The sequence below is a fragment of the Bubalus kerabau genome, chromosome 1 (assembly GCF_029407905.1).
Source record: "Bubalus kerabau isolate K-KA32 ecotype Philippines breed swamp buffalo chromosome 1, PCC_UOA_SB_1v2, whole genome shotgun sequence".
Lineage (NCBI taxonomy): Eukaryota > Metazoa > Chordata > Mammalia > Artiodactyla > Bovidae > Bubalus > Bubalus kerabau.
The window spans coordinates 81282297-81309395 of NC_073624.1; the positions used below are offsets into that span (position 1 = coordinate 81282297).

The window sequence follows — 27099 nt, forward strand, 5'->3', positions numbered from 1 at the left end:
AGCACAGTCCTTCTTGTAAATTTCTCCTTTAATTACCCCAACTGACTTCTATGATCTGTTCTATCTGGTTGCTGATAGTTAATCAATTTCCTATTTTTGAATTCTGTTGATTTTTCTCTTAGATTTATCTAGAATCTGTTTACCTGTTTATCTTGAGCATCACCACCATAGTCCAGGCAACTACTAATCTCTCTCATAGGCAATTTTAATAATTAGTCTCCTCATATCAACATGTGCCCTCTGTGCCCCAGAGAGAAAGTTGAGAATAGAAAATTTGGTCAAGTCACTACCCTGCTTAAAACTCTTCTTCTTCAAAAGATGGGAAAGACTTCTACTCATTATCATAATGTCATATTTTATTATAGGTTTTATTAATGATAACAATGGTTATATTTATTGGGTGCTTATTATATGCTAAGAACTGCTTTAGGTGGTTTCTATATATTAACTCGTCCTTATATAATCCTATGAGTATGTGCTCCAGAATATTTTTTTAATGGATGCATGCATGCATGAATGAATGAGTGGCAATGTGAATGAAAGCCCTAGGCTGAGAGTATCTGCAATTCTATAGCTGTATACTTTAAGAAATATCTGTTTACTTCGAGGGTTTTTGATAGTGATTTGAATATACTGAGATCACGTGCTGTGTGCTGTGCTCAGTTGCTTCAGTTGTGTCTAACTTTGCAACCAGATGGACTGTAGCCTGCCAGGTTCCTCTGTCCATGGGATTCCCCAGGCAAGAATACTGGAGGGTTGCCATGCCCTCCTGCAGGGGATCTTCCCAATTCTGGGATCAAAACTGGGTCTCCTGGATTGGCAGCCAGGTTCTTTATCTCTGAGCCACTGGGGAAGTCACTACTGAGATCATACTTATAAATAATAAAAAATCAAAGATTTCAGGGAAATGTTATTCAGGAAAGGTTTGAATTCTCAAACTTGGATAGCTCTTGTAAGAAAATATGTTTATTAGTAATTTGAGAGCATGCAACTAAAAGCCATATTTGGTGTATGCATGTGTAGATGGTGATTGCAGCCATGAAATTAAAAGACACTTACTCCTTGGAAGGACAGTTATGACCAACTTAGATAGCATATTCAAAAGCAGAGACATTACTTTGCCAACAAAGGTTCGTCTAGTCAAGGCTATGGTTTTTCCTGTGGTCATGTATGCATGTGAGAGTTGGACTGTGAAGAAGGCTGAGCGCCGAAGAATTGATGCTTTTGAACTGTGGTATTGGAGAAGACTCTTGAGAGTCCCTTGGACTGCAAGGAGATCCAACCAGTCCATTCTGAAGGAGATCAGCCCTCGGATTTTTTTGGAAGGAATGATGCTAAAGCTGAAACTCCATTACTTTGGCCACCTCATGTGAAGAGTTGACTCTTTGGAAAAGACTCTGATGGTGGGAGGGATTGGGGGCAGGAGGAGAAGGGGACGACAGAGGATGAGATGGCTGGATGGCATCACTGACTCGATGGACGTGAGTCTCAGTGAACTCAGGGAATTGGTGATGGACACGGAGGCCTGGCGTGCTGTGATTCATGGGGTCACAAAGAGTCGGACACGACTGAGCGACTGATCTGATCTGATGTGTATTCTTATACAGATAAATGATTAAGATGATAACCCCAACTGGAGTTATTTCTCCTAAGCCTTAGTTGGCACTCTGTGACTGTACACAATTTTAACTGCAGAAAGTAGATCTGAAAGATGTTGTTTAATACATTTGGTTCAGAAAATCTAACCAGGATTTGGAAAGAATATCATCAATTAAAAATTCTAAAAAGCGTAAATTCTTATTAGAAATTATTTAAGGTAGTCCATGTCTTGGCTCTAAAGTCATTAGTGCATCCCAATCTACAATGTTTGTGGTTCTAACCTACCTAGTGATGCCACACAATCAACACTTTTTGAATTAAAATAAAGAACAACCATTGTTTTTGAACCATCCAATTCCATAAATCTTCTCTAGTCTAGTAGAGTAGAGTCAGAGGGCATTACATACCCATCACAATAGATTTCTTCAAGTGGAAGTGCTGAGTCGGGCAGTCTATGCATTTAACCTTTACTAGGCAAAAGTATATCAATTTCCAAAATGAAGAAAAATTTACATTCCCACCAATAATACACAGTTTTCTTAAGATTAAACCATCTCTCCCTTTAAATCTGTTTTCTTTGCTCAGTTTTTCTATACATTTCATTCCAAGAGGAAAGTATACCACCTATATTTATTTACTGCATGAGAATTAATCATCCTAAAGTCATGCAAACATGACTGTTTCATTTTTATCTTCTTTTTAATTTTAATTTTTTTCCAGTCTTATTGAGAGGCAATTGGCATAAAGATTTGCATAGTTTAAGGTTTACAGTATTATTTGACTTATATACATCATGAAATGATTACCACAATGTTTAGTGAACATCCATCATCTCTTATATACATAAAATTAAAGAAACAAATCATTTTTGTGATAAGAACTCAGGATTTACTCTCTTAATAACTTTCATGTATGTTGTATACTGTATTTTTCATATTTACTGTAAAGAAATGGGAAATGTATATAGATACTTTTAACAATAACAAAATCAGTAAGGGGACTGAAGATATATTTTATAAAATCATTTAGACTATACATACATACTATAAATACTGTCAACTGCTCACAAAACCTATGTTTCTCTTAAAGAAACTACATGAGAAGTAATTGCTTTGCATATTCAGTGACTCCTAGAAGACATATAAAATTTGGTTCTGTTTTTAAAAACTTACCAGTTTGTGATATGAACAATATTAGGTTGTACACTTCTCTCACTCCACTACAATTTTATCTTAAATTGGTAGGTGAAAGAAAATATTTTATTGTTACCTACCTATATTGATAGGTAGATGATAATAATTTAGATGGATCAGTAGGATTAATAGATTGATGATCACAAATTGCCATGCAATGAACTATACTACAGCAATAAATATTTTTGTTGAAATTTTAAAAGTTGATACCAGGAAAGCTATTTCATTATGTAAATCATTAAAAACTTAGTTATTTCTTTTCTGTATCAGAACTTCATAAAATTTTTTTATTCATATTCTCTGGCTGAATTTCTGCCTTTAGTTGACCTGACAGTGTATCAGTCTTCTTCTCAATCTAAATCGCTGCATCTAAATCAGACATCAAATCTAAAAAGTATTCTATGTTTCTCAAACAATAATAGTTATTTTAAATAATTTGTTAAAGGTAACTGAGCTAAAAACACTGTACTTAAAAAAATATCTTTCAAGAAAACCAAAAGTAGAGCATGCAGAATTCTAGCAATGGTCTACCATTTTTCTAACAGTTGAGGTCAGATATCCAAGGAATAAAAATCTCTATATACATAAATAGTCTTTGTTAAGGTTAACTTCTTTTAAGACACTTTTAAACCTTCCTTAGAACATAAAGACTGTCAAAAAATAGTAAAGTGATAAACATCATTTCCAAAGGCAAGTGGATATCACAATTTGCAACCAGAAAGACATAATTACATATGTCTTCCTCACTGTTGTAATAAGAAGGCACCATAAATTCTGTTAAATGAGAAGCTCAAAGTGATCCCAAGTGGAATTCAGTGTATCAATGTAATGTTTTAATTTCATATAGGAGTACCAGACTTAATAAATGATTTACCCTTTGATTTAAGACTTACATCTGTTTAGTTGAGGCTGAAGGAATATCATTTTTTGTTTTTAAAGCTATTCGATCCATACATTTTAAGGGGTTGCTAGCCTTTCCAGCCACTAAAATGAAGTAAAAAACTTTGAAACTCTTTGTTGTTTGTTGTTGTTTAGTCACTAAGTCACGCCTTACTCTTTTGTGACCCCATGGCCTATAGCCCACCAGGCTCCCCCACCCATGGGATATCCCAGACAAGAATACTGGATATGGTTGCTATTTCCTTCTTTAGGGGATCTTCCCGACCCAGGGATTGAACCCACATCTCCTGCATTAGCTGGCATATTCTTACTGAGCCACCTGAGAAGCGCTAAAAGGGAATCACAACCACGAAGGAATGTAGAACTCTACTGATAAATTTATTAATTGACCTGTTCAGTCATTCAATTTTTAATTAATTCAATTGTGCATTCTTCAGTCCATCTGTCAGCCGATGTATCCATTCATCCATTTCTCTATCTATTAATCTATCACATAGGGTGTATACTGCTTAACTTAACAAGTTATTAAACCTAAGGCTGACGATTAAAATATTCTTCCAGCACCTTTTCCCATTTTCTATTGCTCTTCAAGAACCCTACTAGTGAGAGGAAAAATTCTTTTCTGCTTAAATGAATGAAGGGATACTTGTAGAACATGGTAAAGATTAACTGATAGAATATCCAAATGATAAAAAACTGTATCAGACGTGTACATCATGGAAACTGATAGAATATCCAGATAATAAGTGTATCAGATATGTATATCATGGAAAAACTTAATTCTGATGAAAGTTCATTTCACTTAGAATGTAGATGTCACTGAGTCATATATGATATAAAATAGCTTTTCAGTATTTCTGCTTAGATTCTGTATCAATATATGCTTCCAATTTCCAGAGAAATATCACCAAGATTGTGTCTAATAACCCACTTTTCCTGAAGCATGCGTTTCCACCATTAAGTCTGGATGCCTAGGAAGCTCCTACTCATCTCTCATATTTTAGGAAAGTTATAAGTAAACAAAGAAGTTATCAAAATTAGGTTAAGGAAGGGGACCATTATAAAATCTCACCTGTATCTTGCGCAAGTAGTGTTCTGACCTAAAGGAGGTATTGGCTTAAAAGTGATGGGTGGAGAAACTTGGGCTGACAGCAGAAATCCCAAAGCAAGAATAATGAGGGCTACAGTGGTACCTAAAAAAAAAAAAGAAGTTTTATATCAGAGAAGAGCTGACAACATTCTTTCAAAGCAGACTGGGTTTAGCAAGATATCTCTCTGAAAAAAATAGCTTGATATATCTTTACTGGATTAAAAAAAAGATCCTCATACACAAGTATTGCCATAAAAACTCACTAGCATGTTCACTGTGAGAAATGAGAAGAGTGAAATTCAAATCAAATACATCTGTTAGCCAAGCACTGGTAATAACTTTCTAAATAAACACTATTTTGGATTGCTGACAGTCTCAAAAAGAATTAATATAACTGACATTATTGAGTGCCAACACGCCAGGAAGTACAAAAGGCAACAGATTTATATCAAGTGCTCCTTTCATTACCAAGAAAATTGTTCTCATGTTATTTGATCATTTAGAATCCAAATGGTAGTAGTAGTTCAGTCATTCTGTCGTGTCCAACTCTGCGACCCCATGGACTGCAACAAGCCAGGCCTCCCTGTCCATCACCAATTCCCTGAGCTTGCTCAAACTCATGTCCATCGTCTCAGTGATGCCATTCAACCATCTCATCCTCTGTCGTCCACTTCTCCTCCTGCCTTCAATCTTTCTCAGCATCAGGGTCTTTTCCAGCGAGTCAGTTCTTTGCATCAGGTGGCCAAAGTATTGGAGCTTCAGCATCAGTCCTTCCAATGAATATTCAGGATGATTTCCTTTAGGATTGACTGGTTGGATCTCCTTGGATCTCTCTCAAGAGTCTACTCCAACACCACAGTTAAAAAGCATCAGTTCTTTGGTGCTGCGCTTTCTTTGTGGTCTAACTCTTACATCCATACATAACAACTGGAAAAATCATATCTTTGACTAGACAGAATTTTGTTGGCAAAGTAATGTCGGCAAAGTACAATCCAAATAATAAACTAAAAAGTAACAAACTAAATATTTCAAAAACAGGTGAAAGAGAATTTTTCATAAAAAGGAACAACATTTTGTAAAGACATAAAAATCCCAGAAATGACATAACACATACATTCAATTCTTTTTCCTGTTGGCATTTGGAAGTGGAATATTTGTCTTTGATTTTAGGGTACAGAATGTGATTTTATATAAAATCACTTAAAAAGATATAACATTATATATATATAAAATCACTTAAAAGATACACACACACACACACACATCACTTAAAAAGCTCATTTTTGAGTCCTTTATAGAAATACTGACAGGAAACAAGAAAGTTTTCAAATTTCTGACTATTGTTCCAGCCATTGTGAGGATAAAAAAAAGGTCATGGGAAGAAAGAAGAAAATACGGATGCATTTGTTTGTATAATTTACTTGAAAGAGGCAATATGTTTAAAATATGGAACTCAGGGTGGTCATTTATGTAGCAGTAAAGTTTCTATTAGATAAATGAGGAAGTTATTTAAGAATGATGAAATGTATTTTTCAAATGGATAAAAGAACAAGTTTGGGAAGCACTGTTAAAGTGAAACTAGATTACATAATTGTTGAAGTGTTTGTGTTTAATACAGAGGTGATATGTCAAGTTAGATACTGTGGTTAAGTTCTCATCCTGCTGTTTCTTGACTCCATGATCTTGGACAATGCACATAACCTTTCTAACATTCAATTTTGTCTGCTGTAAAATGGGGCTTAGTGATATTCATCTTGCAGAACTGCAGTGAATTTTAAATATCACAATACATCTGAAAGATTTTTATAAAGCTAAAAATGTTAATTATTGTACTACAATTATTAAATACAGCAGCAGCAGTATACTTTCAAAATCTAGAATAAAGCTGAAAAGGAGGGATATGGCTTGAAGAAAAGATCAGAAGCCTATTTTACCACACCATGCTGAGAAGTCATGAATATACAATCACAGGTCATTTTCCCCTTGTTGGCTTAAAATTCAAACTAGAACTAGAACTAGTTTGAGGTATTATATTCTCAAAAAACTACCAATTCCTGAATTGGGAAACAAAAAACAAGTCTATTTCTCAGGAAGAGAAAATATTTACTGGTCATGTAAATAAAAGTCATCCCTCTCTCCTCAAATAAAGCAAAATAAACCAAGAGTTTTACTGTTAATCTGTCTATCAAAGAAGCTGGGTCCTAGGTATTTTCCAAAATTACCCGCACAGAATATTGTCATGGGACAGGTAAGATTTGCTTCAATCAGGAAACATTGATATTTTAGGATGCAAAGGAAACTCTTCTTTCATAGCACTACTTAAAATAACTGGTCTCTGTGATAAACTGTAAACTCTAAGATAGTATGCTGCTGCCAAGTCGCTTCAGTCGTGTCCGACTCTGTGCGACCCCATGGACTGCAACCTACCAGGCTTCTCCGTCCATGGGATTCTCCAGGCAAGAACACTGGAGTGGGTTGCCATTTCCTTCTCCACTAAGATAGTATACCTAACACATATTAACATATATTCAATTCTAGTGCCTGGCATAGAGCAGATCTCACAGTACTACAGATTTTTGCAATGTTGGCTATTTTCTAAGAAAATAACAAAACATGTTAAGACTATTCAATTGAGGTCGTGGGTTAGTATGGGAGAAATATCCCAGATGAGAGTTCTGCAGTATAGATATTATATCTCTTGGATCCATCTCAAAAAAGTCCAACCAACTTGCAAAATTTGGGGAAAAGACCATTTGATATATAAAGTTCCTAGTTGAAGGTTTACGTTTCCTAAACACAAATCTATTTTGACCTACTATGGATGGAAATATTTTAAAAGTCAGTATCATACTTTTATTATAGTCTTGTTTCTCAATCCTGGCTTCCTATTGAAAGTGCAACTGTTTAGAATGTGCCTCAACCTCTGAATCAGTTTCTATAAAATGGGGATCAGATAATATGATTTCATAGGTGATTGTGATAGCCGCGACAAAGTAAAAACTCTTATCTTAGAGATGATAAATTCCTTAAGGGAAGGGAATGGTGTCTTAAATGACTTAATTTATGGAGTAAATTTTATTTTATTTATTTTTTATTTTTTTTAAGGGAATGGCATGATAGATTTTTTTTTTGTTCTTCAATTTTATTTTATTTTTAAACTTTACATAATTGTATTAGTTTTGCCAAACATCAAAATGAATCCACCACAGGTATACATGTGTTCCCCTTCCTGAACCCTCCTCCCTCCTCCCTCCCCATTCCATCCCTCTGGGTCGTCCCAGTGCACCAGCCCCAAGCATCCAGTATCGTGCATCGAACCTGGACTGGCAACTCGTTTCATACGTGATATTTTACATGTTTCAATGCCATTCTCCTAAATCTTCCCACCCTCTCCCTCTCCCACAGAGTCCATAAGACTGTTCTATACATCAGTGTCTCTTTTGCTGTCTCTTACACAGGGTTATTGTTACCATCTTTCTAAATTCCATATATATGCGTTAGTATACTGTATTGGTGTTTTTCTTTCTGGCTTACTTCACTCTGTATAATAGGCTCCAGTTTCATCCACCTCATTAGAACTGATTCAAATGTATTCTTTTTAATGGCTGAGTAATACTCCATTGTGTATATGTACCACAGCTTTCTTATCCCTCGTCCTATCACATGCACATGTCTCTTTAAGGCTTAAAACTACCTGAACTACCTATTTCCTCTCCCTTAACAAATCACAGCTGCTTTATCAGTGACTCAATGTCATTTAAAGTTGTTACAGTTTTCAATTGTTCTATGGTTGTCAATGGACTCAATGGTTCATTGAGTCCAGTGCAGGAAGGCCTTGTATGAAAGGATCTCTTCCAGTGTAAGTTTGGGCACATTCTTTATATTATAAGAAAGGAGTCCCTCCCTAGCCAACTATACTGTTGCATTTTGGAATTCTGATATCATTTTCCTAATAAGAATGTTCTCCATAGGAGGTAGTGTGCTGGATAAATAGAATCCTCAAAAATACCTGATGAAGTAAGTTACCTTAACGATCTGATACAAGGGCCTGTATTATTAGTAAATATTTTTTTAAAAAATTTCCTTACCCAAGATTCAAACAGAACACACTTTTTGTGCTTAAGTATCACTTACACATGCTCCAGACTTCATTGTCAGAGATTTCAATTTAGGAGATTGGGGGTTGGGCCCCCAAGAATTCACAATTTAAAGTATTCTTGGTAATTCTGATAAAGACAACCTGTGAGTGATATTTTAGGGAATACTCCACTACCAAAATATCTGGCAGAAAATAACACAGTGTTTCTGGCTTTCTGATTTATAAGCAACAAAATTACATAGATATAAGCCTTCCTCTATTAAAAGATCAAGAGGCTGTCATTAAGTTGGTAATACTTACCAGAAAGACCAGTTCTCTTAGCAAGTTTGAAAATATTAAGTCAGAATACCACAAAATGTCCTAAATTTAACATTATTCATGGACTATATATTTTATATTTCTTTGTATAAAGAGTTTCTTTGTCCTGGTCTAGCTAAATACAGTTTGTTTATAGTCATTTTTAAAGAACAAGTACCTATTCAAAAAGTTATTTTGATTTTTTTTTTTTACTAAATTTTACCCAATATAAAAAAAAATCAATAAAATATAAAATAAGGAATGATTTAAAAATTCCAGGCTAATTTAAGAAATTTTAAATAGAACAGTGTTCTAATATTAGCACTGGTAGAATATTAAATATATTATGATTTATTTTATTAGGTGAAAAATGGTGAAAAAGCCAAAATAATTTCTTTAAAAATGTTATTATTTCTTTATTTACTTATAAATTTTGATTGGAGTGTAGTTGCTTTGCAGCTTCCCTGGTGGCTCAGGCGGAAAGAATCTGCCTGCTGATGCAGGAGACATGGGTTCGATCTCTGGATTGGCAAGATCCCCTGGAGAAGGAAATGGCAAACAATTCCAGTATTCTTGACTGGGAAATCCCATGCACAGAGGGACCCAGTGGGCTACAATCTATAGGGTCACAAAGAGTTGGACACGACTTAGTGACTAAACAACAACAATAGTTGCTTTAAAATACTGTAACATTAGTTTCTGCTGAATAACAAAGTGAGTCAGCCATATGTATACATATGTCCCCTCTGTTTTGGATTTCCTTCCCATTTAGGTAACCACAGAGTGCTGAGTAGAATTCCCTGTGCTACATTAAAAAAAAAAAAAAAAAAAAACAACAAACTAAATAAACAAATTCTTTAAAATATTTTAGGTCCTCAGTCTTTAAAAAGTACTACAAATAAACTGTATTTAGACCCAAAGAAACTCTTTATACAAAGAAATCCAAAATATATAACCTATGAATAATTTAAAGGTAGCACATTCTGTGGTCCTGACTTTTAATATTTTCAAAGCTTGCTAAGAGAACTGATCTTTCTTGTAATACTACAAATTTAATGACAATCCCTTCATTCGGCAGGAAAGAAAACTGTGTCCAGGTTGCTCATAAAGGCTGCTGCTGCTGCTGTTAAGTCGCTTCAGTTGTGTCCGACTCTGTGCAACCCCATAGACGGCAGCCCACCAGGCTCCCTCGTCCCTGGGATTCTCCAGGCAAGAACACTGGAGTGGGTTGCCATTTCCTTCTCCAATGCATGAAAGTGAAAAGTGAAAGTGAAGTCGCTCAGTCGTGTCCGACTCCTAGGGACACCATGGACTGCAGCCTACCAGGCTTCTCCATCCATGGGATTTGCCAGGCAAGAGTACTGGAGTGGGTTGCCATTGCCTTTGGCTCATAAAGGGAGTGCCTGGAAACTCAGTCTTTTCCCCCAAGTCTTTTTTTTTCTTTTTTCAAGTTCCCTGATAGCTCAGTTGGTAAAGAATCTGCCTGCAATGCAGGAGACTACGGTTCGATTCCTGGGTTGGGAAGATCCCCTGGAGAAGGGAAAAGCTACCCACTCGAATATTCTGGCCTGGAGAATTCAATGGACTGTATTGTCCCTGGGATCGAAAAGAGTTGGACCTGACTGAGCACTTTCACTTCATTTCACTTTCTCTTACTAATCAGCAATAGGTTCTGAAAATCCCCGGGGAAGAGGACTTACATGGAGGTGTGAAACATGACATCAGAAGAAGAGTTCAGGAATGCTCCTGGATTATGGTTAAAACAATAAATAATCATTCTTTGGCAGTAACAATACTGTGATAGCAAAGTTCTTTGAACATTATACTGTCTGTGTCAGGTTCTGTTTGAAATGCTATACATGTGTTAATGTGTTCAGTCTTTACTATAAACCTATGAAGGACTATAATTAATCCCTGTTCATAGATGAGAAAATAGAGCCTTGTTCAATGTCACAAAATTCAAACCCAGTCTGGCTTTGTATCTATAATGACTCAAAATCCTGGAATACAACAAATGAAGGGACAGAGGCAGCTAGAAAAACTATTTTCCCCATCTCAAAACCAGCATTTTTCTCAAAATCTCAAAAGCCAAATCCCAAATTTAAGACCAACCATTCTATTTAAAAAATAGACCTCTTGAGGCAGCAGTATACTAAGGCCCTGTCAAAAAGAAAGTGTGCCCACTAAAAAATTTTTAAAGCAGCTATTACCACTTCTTAAGAGTTTACCTGAACCTCAGGAGTCAGCAAATCCAATTTTCAACCCACTGCAGGAATCTGTCTTTAGCACATCACTGCCTGATGGCCATCTATCCTTTTGTTGAGAGCTTACTATCCTAAGGAGGCTGCCCAATTTATTGTTGCATAGGTCTGGTTATTATGAAATTTTTCTTATATTAAGTAAAAATCTATGTCCTCATAACATCTACCATCTACAAGAATAAGAGATCTATTTGGTGTCTCTGTAGTCTTTTTCTCCAGGCCTGAACAATTCTGCTTCCTTGAATAGGTTGTAAATGTATGGCTTTTAACCTTCCCTTGTCCCTCACCTTTCCTCACTTATCCTCCTGCTTCCCTGTATACACTGCAATTACCTTTGCCTTTTAATAAGTCTTCCCCCTACCTTCCCCTCAGTTCTGATACTGTAGTTCAACTTACATTATTCAGCTCAAAGCTTTTACTCAAGGCAAAAACAGAGGTTGGATGCATTCTATTCTTCCTTCTGGAGTTAAGGGTGAGAGGGAGTATGTATTCTTGATAACTGAGTATGAAACCCTAAATGCATTTTCTCATCAAAATTTGGGACAAGTGACTTGAAGCAGTTCTACTGGATGAATGCTTTACTTATATTTAGTTAAAATAAAATTTAATTAATGCTGGCCTGGAAACTTTATATTTTAACTGAAAAATGTATTCTTACTCTAAATAAACTTACAAAGAAATAATTAGAAGATAGCTAATTGATAAGTAGAAATCTGCTTGTATATTTGAAAAAGATTAGAAAATTCTTTGATATAAACATGTGAAGACAGTGTCAGAGAAGGGCATCATTTTGGAAGTGAAAAAGCCCTTGCATTAGAGAAATAATAAATAAAACAGGCAAGATTTAAAGACAAAAGATACTTTAAAGTGAGAAGGGTTTTCCTTATTAAGTTATCACAGAAAACATACCAAATCAATCAGAATTTACCCTAGGATTTAGGCCTTGTTCAAACATGAAAAGAGTCTGTCCCAACTTTGTGAAGAAATTATATGATTCCAATGTTCCACTGTTGAAAGAACTTTAAAAAAAAAAATGCTCCAAATTTATTTCCATATTACCCCAAACTTAAAAATAAAATATATGTTAGAACTTTGCTTTTCATTTTGTACCTTTGAGTAAAACTTAAAATAACAGCAAAATGCTACCCACAGTAGGCTCTAATTGTGACTACAATTCTAATTTCTAGTTAAATATCATAATAAGTTTTTATTTAAAAATTTTTTTCAGAAAAACTCTGTTCAGTTCAGTTCAGTTGCTCAGTTCTGTCTGACTCTTTGTGACGCCATGGACTGTAGCATGCCAGGCTTCCTTGTCTATCACCAAGTCCTGCAGCCTACTCAAACTCTGTCCATTGAGTCAGTGATGCCATCCAACCATCTCATCCTCTGTCGTCCCCTTCTCCCACCCTCAATCTTTCCTAGCATCAGGCTCTTTTCAAATGAGTTAGTTCTTTGCATCAGGTGGCCAAAGTATTGGAATTTCAGCTTCAGCATCAGTCCTTCCAATGAATATTCAGGACTGATTTCCTCTAGGATGGATGGGATCTCCTTGCTGTCCAAGGGACTCTCAAGAGTCTTCTCTAACACCACAGTTCAAAAGCATCAATTCTTTGGTGCTCAGCTTTCTTTATAGTCCAACTCTCACATCCACATGTGACTACTACCACACATCTAGATTTGACTAGATGGACCTTTGTTGGCAAAGTAATGTCTCTGCTTTTTAATATGCTGTCTAGGTTGGTCATAACTTTCCTTCCAAGGAGCAAGCATTTTTTAGTATCATGGCTGCAGTCACCATCTGTAGTGATTTTGGAGCCCCCAAAACTAAAGTCTGTCACTGTTTCCATTGTTTCCCCATCTATTTGCCATGAAGTGATGGGACCAGAGGCCATGATCTTAGTTTTTTGAATGTTGAGTTTTAAGCCAACTTTTTCACTCTCCTCTTTCACTCTCACCATGAGGCTCTTTAAGTTCTTCTTCGCTTTCTGCAGCAAGTGTCGTGTTGTCTGCATATCTGAGGTTATTGATATTTCTCCCAGCAATCTTGATTCCAGCTTGTGCTTTATCCAGCCCAGCATTTTGCATGATGTACTCTGCATACAAGTTAAATAAGCAGGGTGACCATATACAGCCCTGACATACTCCTTTCCCGATTTGGAACCAGTCTGTTGTTCCATGTCCAGTTCTAACTATTGCTTCTTGACCTCTATTTTAACTCTATTATATGAACAGAAAAACTCTATTATATGGCTACAAAAATTATATCAGAAGTGGTAATGGTATTGTATTTTAAAAGATTAATTTGTCCTCATTAGAGAAGTTTATAATTGAATTCTTCAACACCTACCTGCTAAACTACCAAATGTAAGTTTCCTGCGGCCCACTTTCTCAACAAGCCAGACACCCACAAGTGTGAAAATGAAATTTGTGAAGGCTGTAACGGAAGCCAGCCATATTGCAAGTCTATCATCTTCGACACCAGACATCTGCAGAATGGTTGCACTGTAGTACCTGTGAGGCAAGAATAAAACAGTTGTTGCTATTAGTCATTCAAAGAAACACAGTTATTCATATAGAAAAGTATCTGACTAAATCCTACCTGGAAGAACTGAATAATATCAAGTTAACATGGAAATCATGCAAACCATTTAAAGGATCTCAATACAGTGACTATGTCCAGATGAAATTTATAACTTTGCATCATTAAGAAGAGATACTCAAGCAAGTGAATGGAGGGATAAAACCTTTAAAAGTTACATGCACTCCACACCTAGGGACAGTGACAGCTGTAGTTTCACTAAAACTATCAAGGAGAAGCTCCAAATACATGGAATCAATCAGAAGTTACTGTACACTGTAAACGTATGTACTTAAAAGAGCAAAGAGAACTGCTACATATCTTAATCTTAAAGAAAGTAAAAATCTAGTACTAGAATTTCTTGAAAGACACAAGAAGAAAAAATATATCAAGTTATCTGGCATCCAGTAAGTGGTAAAGAATCTGCCTGCAAGGCAGGAGACAGGAGACATGCAGGCTTTATCCCTGGGTTGGGAAGAGCCCCTGAAGAAGGAAATGGCAACCCACTCCAGTATTCTTGCCTGGGAAATCCCATGGACAGAGGAGCCCAGCAGGCTGCATGCAGTCCATGGGTTTGCAAAGAGTGAGACATGATTGAGCACATGGGCTGATTGGTATACTAAGGAGATGAGAAACTTACATGATATATACAAAAAGAATGTCTTTGTGGTTCCTAAAAAGGGATGCTCTTTGGTAAGTCTCAAGCAAAATCTGCAGATTAGGTCCTATAGACTCATTTTGTTCTAAATGAATACACTGAAGAAACAGAAAGAAAGTGAAGTTGCTCAGTGATGTCTGACTCTTTGCAACCCCATGGACTGTAGCTTACCAGGCTGCTCTGTCCTTGGAATTTTCCAGGCAAGAGGACTGGACTGGATTGCCATTTCCTTGTCCAGGGGATCTTCCCGACACAAGGATCGAACCCAGGTCTTCTGCACTGCAGGCAGACACTTTACCATCTGAGCCAACAAGGAAGCCCATTCACTTAGACTGGCTCTAAAAATTATAATGCCAACTTGTTGATGCACAATGGGAGATATATCTGGTATGTTTAAGATGATAGATTTCTCACAGGACATTTCTTTTTTGGCGAAAATATCAGTAGCTATATCAGATTACTTTGAATTGGCCCTTAAAACAAAAGAAGCAAAAATATTCCTGGCAAATAATCTACGAAATGTGACAGAATTCAAATTCTGAAGATACGTTCTGAAATACACCTTTTACAGGCTTTCAAGCCATTCCAAAACAAGTTAGCTTTACCCAAATCCAACAGTGGGCATCTAAGCAATGTATTCAATAAACTGAAATATTTCCATAGTTATAGTCTAAAGTTTCTGGATGGTAGTCAATGTTTTCATGTGCTGTGCTATGCTTAGTCGCTCGATTGTGTCTGACTCTTTGCAACCTTATGGACTTTAGGCTGGATGAATCACAAGCTGGAATCAAGATAGCTGGGAAAAATAGCAACAACCTGAGACATGCACATGATATCACTCTAATGGCAGAAAGTGAAGAGGAACTAAAGAGCCTCTTGATGAAAGTGAAAGAGGTGAGTCAAAGAGCTAGTTTGAAACTCAAAATTCAAAAAATGAAGACTATGGCATCTGGTCCCTAAATAGAAGGGAAAAATTGGAAGCACTGACAGACTTTCTTTTCCTGGGCTCCAAAAATCACTGTAGATGGTGAATGAACCAAGAAATCAAAAGACAATTTGCTCCTTGGAAGGAAAGCTATGACAAACCTAGACAGAGTATTAAAAAGCAGATATCACTTTACCAACAAAGGTTCATATAGTCAAAGGTATGGTTTTTCCAGTAGTCATGTATGGATGTGAGAGTTGGACTATAAAGGAGGTTGAGCACTGAAGAACTGATGCTTTCAAATAGTGGTGATAGTGAAGACTCTTGAGAGTCCTGTGGACTGCAAGGAGATCAAAGCAATCGATCCTGAATATTCATTGGAAGGACTGTTGCTAAAGCTGAAGCTCCAATCCTTTGGTCACCTGATGCGAAGAGCTGACTCTTGGAAAAGATCTTGATGCTAGGAACAATTGAAGGCTAAAAGGAGAAGCAGGTGGCATAGGATGAGCTGGTTAGACAGTATCATCGACTCAATGGACTTGGATTTGAGCAAACTCTGGGAGACAGTGGAGGACAGGGGAGCCTGACAAGCTGCACTCCATGGGATCACCAAGAATGGGACATGGCTTAATGACTGAACATCAAGAAGAAACAATATATTTACAATTGTTATATGTCCTTTTTGGATCCATCCTTTGGTCGTTATGCATTATCCCTTCTTATCACTTAGAATAGTCTGTATTTTAAAGTCTATTTTGTCTGATATGAGTAGCACCATTCCAGCTTTCTTTTGGCTTCCATTTGCATGGAATACTTTTTTACACTCCCCTAAAGCCTCTGGATGAAAGTGAAAGTGGAGAGTGAAAAAGTTGGCTTAAAGCTCAACATTCAGACAATGAAGATCATGGCATCCGGTCCCATCACTTCATGGGAAATAGATGGGGAAACAGTGGAAACAGTGTCAGACTTTATTTTTTGGGGCTCCAAAATCACTGCAGATGGTGACTGCAGCCATGAAATTAAAAGACGCTTACTCCTTAGAAGGAAAGTTATGACCAACCTAGACAGCATATTCAAAAGCAGAGACATTACTTTGCAAACAAAGGTCCATCTAGTCAAGGCTATGGTTTTTCCTGTGGTCATGTATGGATGTGAGAATTGGACTGTGAAGAAGGCTGAGAGCCGAAGAATTGATGCTTTTGAACTGTGGTGTTGGAGAAGACTCTTGAGAGTCCCTTGGACTGCAAGGAGATCCAACCAGTCCATTTTGAAGGAGATCAGCTCTGGGTGTTCTTTGGAAGGAATGATGCTGAAGCTGAAACTCCAGTACTTTGGCCACCTCATGCGAAGAGTTGACTCATTGGAAAAGACTGTGACGCTGAGAGGGATTGGGGCAGGAGGAGAAGGGGACGACAGAGGATGAGATGGCTGGATGGCATCACCGACTCGATGGACGTGAGTCTGAGTGAACTTCGGGAGTTGGTGATGGACAGGGAGGCCTGGCATGCTGTGATTCATGGGGTCGCAAAGAGTTGGACACAACTGAGCGACTGAACTGAACTGAACTTTCAGTCTTTATGTGTCCCTAGATCTGAAGTGGTTCTCTTATAGACAGTGTATATATGGGTCTTGATTTTGTATTCATTCAGCCAATCTATGTTTTTTGTTGGTGCATTTAATCCATATACATTTAAGGTAATTATTGATATGTATACTCATGGGATGTGAGGGACATGAAGATCAGCTGATTCGAGTATCTGTGGGGGTCCTTGAACCAATCTCCTGTGGATAACTGGGAGAGGGACAACTGTATTTCATTGTTTTCATTTTTGACACAATAAAATCATGAAATTGCATGCATTAAATTAATGGCTAGAAATAGGAGTTGTATCAAACAAAGTAAGTTAGTGAGTATCAGTATTTTATTTAAAATACAAAATGTGTCCTAGGTGTGTTAAATGATTTTTTCTGTTACTTAAACCTGGCCTGGGTATCAGAAACCATCATTTTTAAAGACATCTCTGTATGGCTGATTCATGTTGATGTTTGGTAGAAACCAACACAATACTGTAAAGCAATTATCTTCAAATAAACACATTAAAAAAAAAAGACATCTCTGTGGTGTTCTGGCCAGATCAGATAACATACTGTTCAGCTAGTATTTACATATTTAAGACATACTAATAATATATGTGAGTTACTGAATTCTCACAGATGTATTATTAGATCCAGTTGCTGCCCTAAAGAAGCTGCCATAAAAGAATGACATGGAAAGAAATAATTTTGATATTGCAAGGTATATAAATCACAATGTGGCATTAAAGGATGGACCAAATAATTTCCCTTTATAAAGTTCCTTGATTTTCCAGAAAATTTAATGTTTGAGTTAAGTTTTGAAGAATTCACAGGGGTTTGCCAGCACATACAATGATCTAGAAGGACATTGGTGGTAAAGAAAATGACATGTAGGAAGGAAAAATGTACAAAATACTATGCTGGATTCATACACCAAAAGTACGTTACCGTGGCTGAGGAAAGAGAAGTATGACAGAAGGCTTCAATAGAACCTTTTGTTATAGAGGGGCCTTGAGAGCCATGCTCTGTGTTTGGCCTTTATTCTGTAGGGAATGGAGAACCATGACACAGACTGTGAGGAGAAACAACTAACAATTGTTTGTTTTGTGAAAAGATCACTCTAACTACAGTTAAGTGTACAGACTAGACGTGGACCTGAACAAGGGCAAATTGTTTGAAGTATTTTTCAGGTCCTTTCATTAGATATAGTACCCTGTAGACTTTCTATATTAATGTGAAACACTGAGAGCAAAGGCTGAAATTCTGTGATGGTCTTTTATCTTCCTGTCAGCAAGCCTTGCAACTTTAACCCACACTAAATCTTTCTTTGGATGGACTGTCTTGAGTTTTCATCCTCATTTTTCATTCTCAAACACTGGTAGATGTATTAGATTTTATTGCTGCCATAAAAAATTACTACAATCACACTGGCTTAAATCAACATAAATTTATGGCCTAACAGGTTTATAGGTCAGAAATCTGACACAGATTTTATTGCGTGTAAAGAATCAAAGGTGTCAGCTGGGTATTCCTTTCTAGAATCTCCAGGGGAAATAGACTTCTTTGCTGGTTTTTGCTTTTAACATCTTCCACACGCTGTGGCTTGAGGACTCCACTTCCTCATGATTCAAAGCCCTTAAAGGTGGGTGCATGCAGTGCCTTTCAGGTCCTTTTACTCTGAGACTCCTTTCTGCTTCCCCTGCACATAAAGACCTCTGTGATTACACTAGGTCAACCCAGATAAATAGGGTAATCTCCTTATCTTAAGAGAAATCGATTAACAGATTTAATTTGATCTACAACCTTAATTTCCCTTTGCCAATTAATGAGAAATATTTACAGGTTGTTTATGACATGTACATGTTTGGAGTGGACTTCCTTGGTGGCTCAGACGGTAAAGCGTCTGTCTACAATGCAGGAGACCTGGGTTCGATCCCTGGGTTGGGAAGATCCCTGGAGAGGGAAATGGCAATCCACTCCAGTACTATTGCCTGGAAAATTCCATGGACAGAGGAGCCTGGTAGGCTACAGTCCATGGGGTCGCAAAGAGTCAGAAACAACTGAGTGACTTCACTTTCACTTTCACTCTATTACATAAAGGAGCTAATCAACAGTAAAATAAGGAAAAGGCCAACAGTTAGAATGAGAAGGTGAGGAATGAAGGTAAGAATATTTACTTAAAGGATAATCAGTTTCAGAAGAATTCATACAATAGCTATATTTCTTTTTACAGGACTCTTTCAAGGGCAGGAGATGACATACCTAGGTAAGAACAATTCACGAACCTAGTTTTCAAAAGTCAGATCATGTATTGATAAAATGACACATTTAATTTACATTTTAAAGTGTGTGAATTCCAATGTTTTTATAAATGATGCTATCAGCCAACCATTTATGTAATAGGCTACCACTAAGTATGGATGTGAGAGTTGGACTATAAAGAAAGCTGAGTGCTGAAGAATGGATGCTTTTGAACTGTGGTGTTGGAGAAGACTCTTGAGAGTCCCTTGGACTGCAAGGAGACCCAACCTGTCATTCAGAACTAAAGGAAATCAGTCCTGAATATTCATTGGAAGGACTGATGCTGAAGCTGAAACTCCAAAACTTTGGCCACCTGATGCAAAGAAGTGACTCATTGGAAAAGACCCTGATGCTGGGAAAGATTGAAGGCAGGAGGATAAGGGGACAACAGAGGATGAGATGGTTGGATGGCACCACTGATGTGATGGATATGTGATGCCATCCAGCCATCTCATCCTCTGTTGTTCCCTTATCCTCCTGCCTTCAATCTTTCCCAGCATCAGGGTCTTTTCCAATGAGTCAACTCTTTGCATGAGGTGGCCAAAGTATTGGAGTTTCAGTCACAAGAGTACCACCTTCTAATACCTTGGATCTAGAGTCTAGGCTGTCTTTTCCTCAGACCTGAGGATGGGCAGAGGATGGTGAGGGAAATAAATGAACTAAAGCATCCTTAACTCTCCTTTTTAAATTCTTGGTCTACTTTCTGCACACTTCTCTTTCAATGGCAGTTTTAGTGTTTTCCTCAAAATATCTTCTGTACTCTTACATCTGTGTCACGATTCTTGGTAAGAGAATTGTCAACATGTTGTTGTCCTTTGGTCACTAAGTCGTCTCCAACTTTAGTGACCCCAAAGACTACAGCACACCTGACTTCTCTGTCCTTCATTATCTCTCAGAGCTTGCTCATATTCATCAAATTCATGTCCTTTCAGATGGTGATGCTATTCAACAATCTCATCCTCTGCTGCCCTCTTCTCTTTTTGCCTTCAGTCATTCCCAGCATCAGGGTCTTTTCCAATGAGTTGGCTCTTTGCATCTCCTGGCCAAAGTATAGAAGCCTCAGCTTCAGTATCAGACTTTCCAATGAATATTCAGGATTGATTTCTTTTAGGATTGACTGGTTTGATATCCTTGCTGTCTAAGGGACTGTCATGAGTCTTCTCCAACACTACAATTTAAAAGCCTCAATTCCTTGGCACTTAGCCTGCTCTATGGTCCAGCTCTCACATCTGACATGACTACTGGAAAAATCATAGCTTTGACTTCACGGACCATTGTCAGAAACATGATGTCTTGGCTTTTTAATACACTGTCTAGGTTTGTCATAGCTTTCCTTCCAAGGAGCAAGTGTCTTTTAATTTCATGGCTGCAGTAACTGTCCGCAGTGATTTTAGAGACCAAGAAAATAAAATCTGCCCTTGCTTCCATTTTTTCTCCTTCTATTTGCCATAAAGGGATGGGGCCAATTGCCACGATCTTAGTTTTATGACAGTTAAGTTTTAAGCCAGCTTTTTTCACTCTCCTCTTTCATCTTCATCAAGAGGCTCTTTAGTTTCTCTTCAGTTTCTCCCATTAAAGTGGTATAATCTGCATATCTGAGATTGTTGCTATTTCTCCCAACTATCTTGATTCCAGCTTGTGATTCATCCATCCTGGTATTTTGCATGATATACTCTGCATATAAGTTAAATAAACAGAGTGATAATACATACTCTCAATGTACTCCTTTCCCAATTTTGAACCAGTCTGTTGTTTCATGTCTGTTGCTAACTGTTGCTTCTTGACCGACATACACCTTACCTCAGGAGACAGGTAAGGTGGTTTGGAATTCCCATCTCTTTTAAGAATTTTCCAGTGTTGTGATCTACACAGTCAAAGGCTTAGTCTTGACAGTCATAGTCAATGAAGCAGGTGTTTTTCTGGAACCCCATTGCTTTCTCTATGATCCAATAAATGTAGCCAATTTGATCTCTAGTCCTCTGACACTTTTAAATCCAGCCTGTATATCCAGAGTTCTCATACTGCTGAAGCCTAGCTTGAAGGATTTTTGAGCATAATCTCACTAGCATGTGAAATGAGGGCAACCGTATGGCAGTTTGAACATTCTGTGGCACTGCCCTTCTTTGGGATTGGAAAGAAAACTGATTTCTACCAGTCCTGTGGCCACTGCTGAGTTTTCTGAATTTGCTGACATATTGAGTGCAGCACTTTAACAGCATCATCTTGTAGAATTTGAACTAGCTCAGCTGGAATTCCATTACCCGCAATAGGTTTGTTTGCAGTAATGCCTCCTAAGGCCTGTGAAGGCCACTTGACTTCACACTCCAGGATGTCTGGTTCTAGGTGAGTGACCACACCATTGCGGTTATACTGGTCATTAAGATATTGTTTGTATAGTTCTTCTGTGCATTCTTGCCACCTCTTCTTCATTTCTTCTTCTTCTGTTAGTTCCATACTGTTTCTGTCCTTTATTGTGCCCATCCTTGCATGAAATGTTCCTTTGATATTTCCAATTTTCTTGAAGAGATCTCTAGTCTTTTCCATTCTATTGTGTTCTTCTACTTTATTGCATTGTTCATTTAAGAAGGCCTTCTTTTCTCTCCTTGCCATTCTCTGACACTCTGCATTCAGTTTGTGATCACTCTCCCTTTCAACCTTGCCTTTTGCTTCTCTTCTTTCCTCAGCTATTTGTAAAGCCTCCTCAGACAACCATTTTGCATCCCTGCATTTCTTTTTCTTGGGGATGGTTTAGATCATGGCCTCCTGTACAATGTTACAAACCTCTGTCCCTAGTTCTTTAGGCACTCTGTCTACCAGATCTAATTCCTTGAATCTATTAGTCACCTCCACTGTATAATCATAAGGGATTTGATTCAGGTCTCAGTCAATGGCCTAGTGATTTTCCCTACTTTTTTCAACTGAAACATGAATTCTGTAATAAGGGGCTGATGATCTGAGCCACATTCAGCTCCGGGTCTTATTTTTACTGACAGTATAGAGCTTCCCCATCTTCGGCATCAACATGGTCCACCCATAAAATACCTGGTCTCTGCTGATTCACTTCTAAAATCCTTCAGTTATCCTAGTTGCTGATGTGCACTGCCTGGTCACAACTCACTTACTTTAATTCCTCCACTCACAGAATTATTCACTCTTGTGGAGACTTTCGGAGAAGGCAATGGCACCCCACTCCAGTACTCTTGCCTGGAAAATCCCATGGATGGAGAAGCCTGGTGGGCTGCAGTCCATGGGGTTGTTAAGAGTTGGACACGACTGAGTGACTTCCCTTTCACTTTTCACTTTCATGCATTGGAGAAGGAAATGGCAACCTACTCCAATGTTCTTGCCTGGAGAATCCCAGGGACAGCAGAGGCTGGTGGGCTGCCGTCTCTGGGGTCCCAGAGTCGGACACGACTGAAGCGACTTAGCAGCAGCAGCAGCAGTGGAGACTTTAAATCATATACTCTATCTCTTTTAAGTTATCCATCATCACCCATTTTTCCTCCTTTCTTATAACTGTACTTACAGTTTTAAGTAGTGTATATTTCCTAAATGATTAATTCTTATTTATTGGTGTACTACAGAATGACCTGGAAGACCCATTAAAACACAAATTGCTGGATCCTACTCTGAATTTCTGATGCAGTAGGTCTAAGACCAAGAATTTGAATTTTTAAGAAGTTTCCAGGTGATACTGACACTGCTTTGAAAACTTACTCCCCAAACCACTATTATAATCAATTTTTTCTTTGTTGTTATGGTTCAGTTGCTAAGTCATGTCTGACTCTTTATGACCCCATGGATTGCAGCACACCAGGCTTCCCTATCCTTTACCATCTCCCAGAGCTTGCTCAAACTCACGTCTATTGAGTTAGTGATGCCATCTAACCATCTCATTCTCTGTCCTCCCCTTCTCCTCCTGCCTTCAATCGTTCCCAGCATCAGGGTCCTTTCCAATGAGTGGGTTCTTCATATCAGGTGGCCAAAGTATTGGAGCTTCAGCTTCAACATCAGTCTTTCCAATGAATATTCAAGATTGATTTCCTTTCGGAGTGACTCGTTTGATCTTCTTGCAGTCCAAGGGACTCTCAAGAGTCCTCTCTATGGTGCTCAGCTTTTTTTTTATGGTCCAAGTCTCACTTTCATACATGACTACTAGAAAAACCATAGCCTTGACTACATGGACCTTTGTGGGCAAAGTGATGTCTCTGCTTTTTAACACGTTGTCTAGGTTGGTCATAGCTTTTCTTCCAAGGAGCAAGCGTCTTTTAATTTCATGGCTGCAGTCACCATCTGCAGTGATTTGGAGTCCAAGAATGAGATTTTATATTCTTGGACTCCAAATCACATCCAGGAAGTGATGGGACCAGATGCCATGACCTTTTTTGAATGTTGAGTTTTCAGCCAGCTTTTTCAGTCTCCTCTTTCATCTTCACCAAGAGGCTCTTTAGTTCCTCTTTGCTTTCTGCCCATATGGTGGTGTCATCTGCATATTTGAGGCTATTGATATTTCTCCTGGCAATCTTGATTCCAGTTTGTGCTTTATCCAGCCCGGCTTTTCACATGTTGTACTCTGCATATAAGCTAAATAAGGAGGGTGACAATATAGAGCCTTGACGTACTCATTTCTCAATTTGGAACCAGTCTGTTTTCCATGTCCAGTTCTAACTGTTATTTTCTGAATGTATACAGATTTCTCAGGAGGCAGGTTAAGGTGGGCTGAGATTCTAATCTCTCAAAGAATTTTCCACAGTTTGTTGTGATCCACGCAGTCAAAGGCTTTAGCACAGCCAATGAAGCATAAGTAGATGTATTTATGGAATTCTCTTACTTTTTCTATGATACAATGGATGCTGCCAATTTGATCTCTGGTTCCTCTGCCTTTTCTAAATTCAGCTTCAACATCTGGAAGTTCTTGGTTCATGATGTTGAAGGCTGACTTGGAGAATTTTCAGCACTGCTTTGCTAGCACGTGAGATGAGTGCAATTGTGTGGTAGTTTGAACATTCTTTGGCATTGCCTTTCTTTGAGACTGGAATGAAAACTGACCTTTTCCAGTCCTGTGGCCACTGCTGAGTTTTCCAAATGTGCTGGCATATTGAGTGCAGCACTTTCACAGCATCATCTCTGAGCATTTGAAATAGTTCAGCTGGAATTCCATCACCTCCACTAGCTTTGTTTGTAATGATGCTTCCTAAGGCCCACTTGACTTTGCAGTCCAGGATGTCTGGCTCCTGGTGAGTGAACACACTATCATGTTTACCTGGCTCACTAAGATCTTTTTTGTATAGCTCTGTGTGTTCTTGTCACCTCTTCTTAATATCTTCTGCTTCTATTAGGTCCATACTGTTTCTGTCCTTAATTGTGCTCATCTTTGCATGAAGGGTTCTCTTGATATCTCTAATTTTCTTGACAAATAGATTCAAGCAATTAGATATGATAGAGTTCCTGAAGAACTACGAATGGAGTTTTGTAACATTGTACAGTAGGTGGTGATCAAAACCATCCCCAAGGAAAATGAATGCAAAAAGGCAAAATTGTTGTCTGAGGAGGCCTTACAAATAGCTGAGGAAAGAAGAGAAGTGAAAGACCAAGGAGAAAAGGAAACCCAACTTTACTCATAGCAAAACAAATGTATAATAATCATGAGGAACTAATATATGTGTTTTTCTTCAGCTAAAGCCACTTACAACTTACTTTGCCTTTGCTCAATTTATTATTAGATGAGATGATACATTTTTGTAGTTCCCCAAACACCACAAAATAGACACTGTGATAAAATGGTAAGTTTTCTATTTAATTTAACAAATCTTTACATGGTAATAGTAATAGATGTTTTAGTGGAAAATTATATAATGTCTGAATGTCTCAATTACATGAAATTAAAATATATTTATTCAAGACCTACTATGCGCTAGGGACAGTGGGAGATATAGACATGTAATATCTGGGATTGTTTGTGGAGGGCAGGAAAACTGCCATCACATAAAAATTATATCTCAATGGGCCATGTTTTATGGGGACAGTACAATTACAGTGTTATTTGAACATAAGGGCAGTGATTAACTCTACCCAACAGTCCAAATTGTTCATTAGTGATTCTAATTACCACTTCTCATGTTCCAAGATTGAAAAAATAGAAAAGGTCAAGGAATTTAGGGTGACAGTTACTACAAGACTTAGTCTGGGAGAGCATTTGCAACCAGCTCAAGCAAGAGTCATGCACAGACAGAACTAGAAAGGATTTGAGAGAATATAAATCATAATTAGAATGACAAATACCTATTGGGTTCACTGACTAGAAAAACTGCAGTGGCATAGATGGATGTTAGAGCCATGAAGGAAATTCTTGGTTTTGATATCATAGGAGATGGCAAGGATCCAAATGTGATCTACATTTATCTCTTTGATTCAGGGAATCCGTGATAAATGAAAAAGCAGCTGCATCCACTGGTGCTCAAAGAGTTGAGCTGAGTGAGGGAGAAGCATATGGGAGTGAAAGGATGCTATAAAGGTCAACAGGATTGCTCACTTCTCAAAGAGTAAGAACACACCAACTGGATGTACAATCCCCTAATATGCTTACTCTTAAACTCTCCAAAATGCTGAGCTCATCTCCTGAGGAAGAGTGGGCTTGTAGAACAACAGCAGGCAGGGGAAGCAGAATGCAATTCTGTGAACTAGGTGCCAGTGAATGCCATCATTTAACATATAAAAAGTGTAGAGATAACTCTCTCTATTCCCTAGTTCCTGCTATACTCTGGATGAAGGAATTGCATGGTGTGACTTAACTGTTCAAGAAATAAAAACCAATACCTATAAGATTAGATAATTAAACTTTTCATGAAAAGATAAATATTAATGGGTACTATAGCTACCACAAGACACCCAGAGAGAAAATTTTCTCTGATTTTAGTAAGTAGGAGTTTTTATGTTTCTCTGTGATAATTGATTTATTTCTACCATAGGAACACTATGAAACATGTATGTATTGTATTGGCTGCTAAAACATTTACAGCAACATGATTCTCAAGCTTTAGCATGAATAAAATTCAATCTGGAGATTGTAACAAAAACAAGATTCCAATTTGTTCATCCTCTGCTCATCCCCACCCTCTCACCTCTGCCCAGAATTGATTCATTTTAAGAGATTCTAACTTAAGAGGTTCCAAGGGCACTTTGAAAAAGACAGGCTTTCTGAACTAGTTTGTATAGATACTACTCTACAGTAAGTTTCTTGTACAGAAACCATCTTATCTTGTCCTACTTTGTCCTCTTTGCTAAATCACTATCTTTAAAGTTTATTGTACCTATTGTCTCTCTATATGTTTAATTAAGTTCTCTTAAGCTTCTTCTGGAATAAGGAAGGATTGAAATGAATAAAGACTTCTGAATTAATATGAATAAATTTTATTTTTCCATTTCCAAATATTGATGGAAAGGAAAATGATCAATTTTTTAACAGCAGAGAAACAAGTTGAGCTCTAACAGCCCTGGGCAGAAAACACTGCAAAGAGAGGGCACCCACACCAATGTATAATTAAACAGTAAATTAGGCTGACTTGATACAGGCATGTTGACAACACCGTGCCCTTTGATGTTCAAAGAAAGACCTAAAACTGC

At 37.7% G+C, this 27099-nt stretch overlaps 1 protein-coding gene across 1 annotated transcript in view; it reads right to left on the reverse strand.

Annotated features, from left to right (window-relative positions):
- SLC2A13 (solute carrier family 2 member 13) overlaps positions 1 to 27099 on the reverse strand; it is a 527708-nt gene that overhangs the window by 159832 nt on the left and 340777 nt on the right. Inside the window, exons 5-6 of the mRNA XM_055580782.1 lie at positions 13787 to 13950; positions 4765 to 4885 (exon numbers count right to left, since the gene is read on the reverse strand). Of these exons, the coding sequence (XP_055436757.1) occupies positions 4765 to 4885; positions 13787 to 13950 (285 nt within the window). The remainder of the gene's footprint in view (positions 1 to 4764; positions 4886 to 13786; positions 13951 to 27099) is intronic.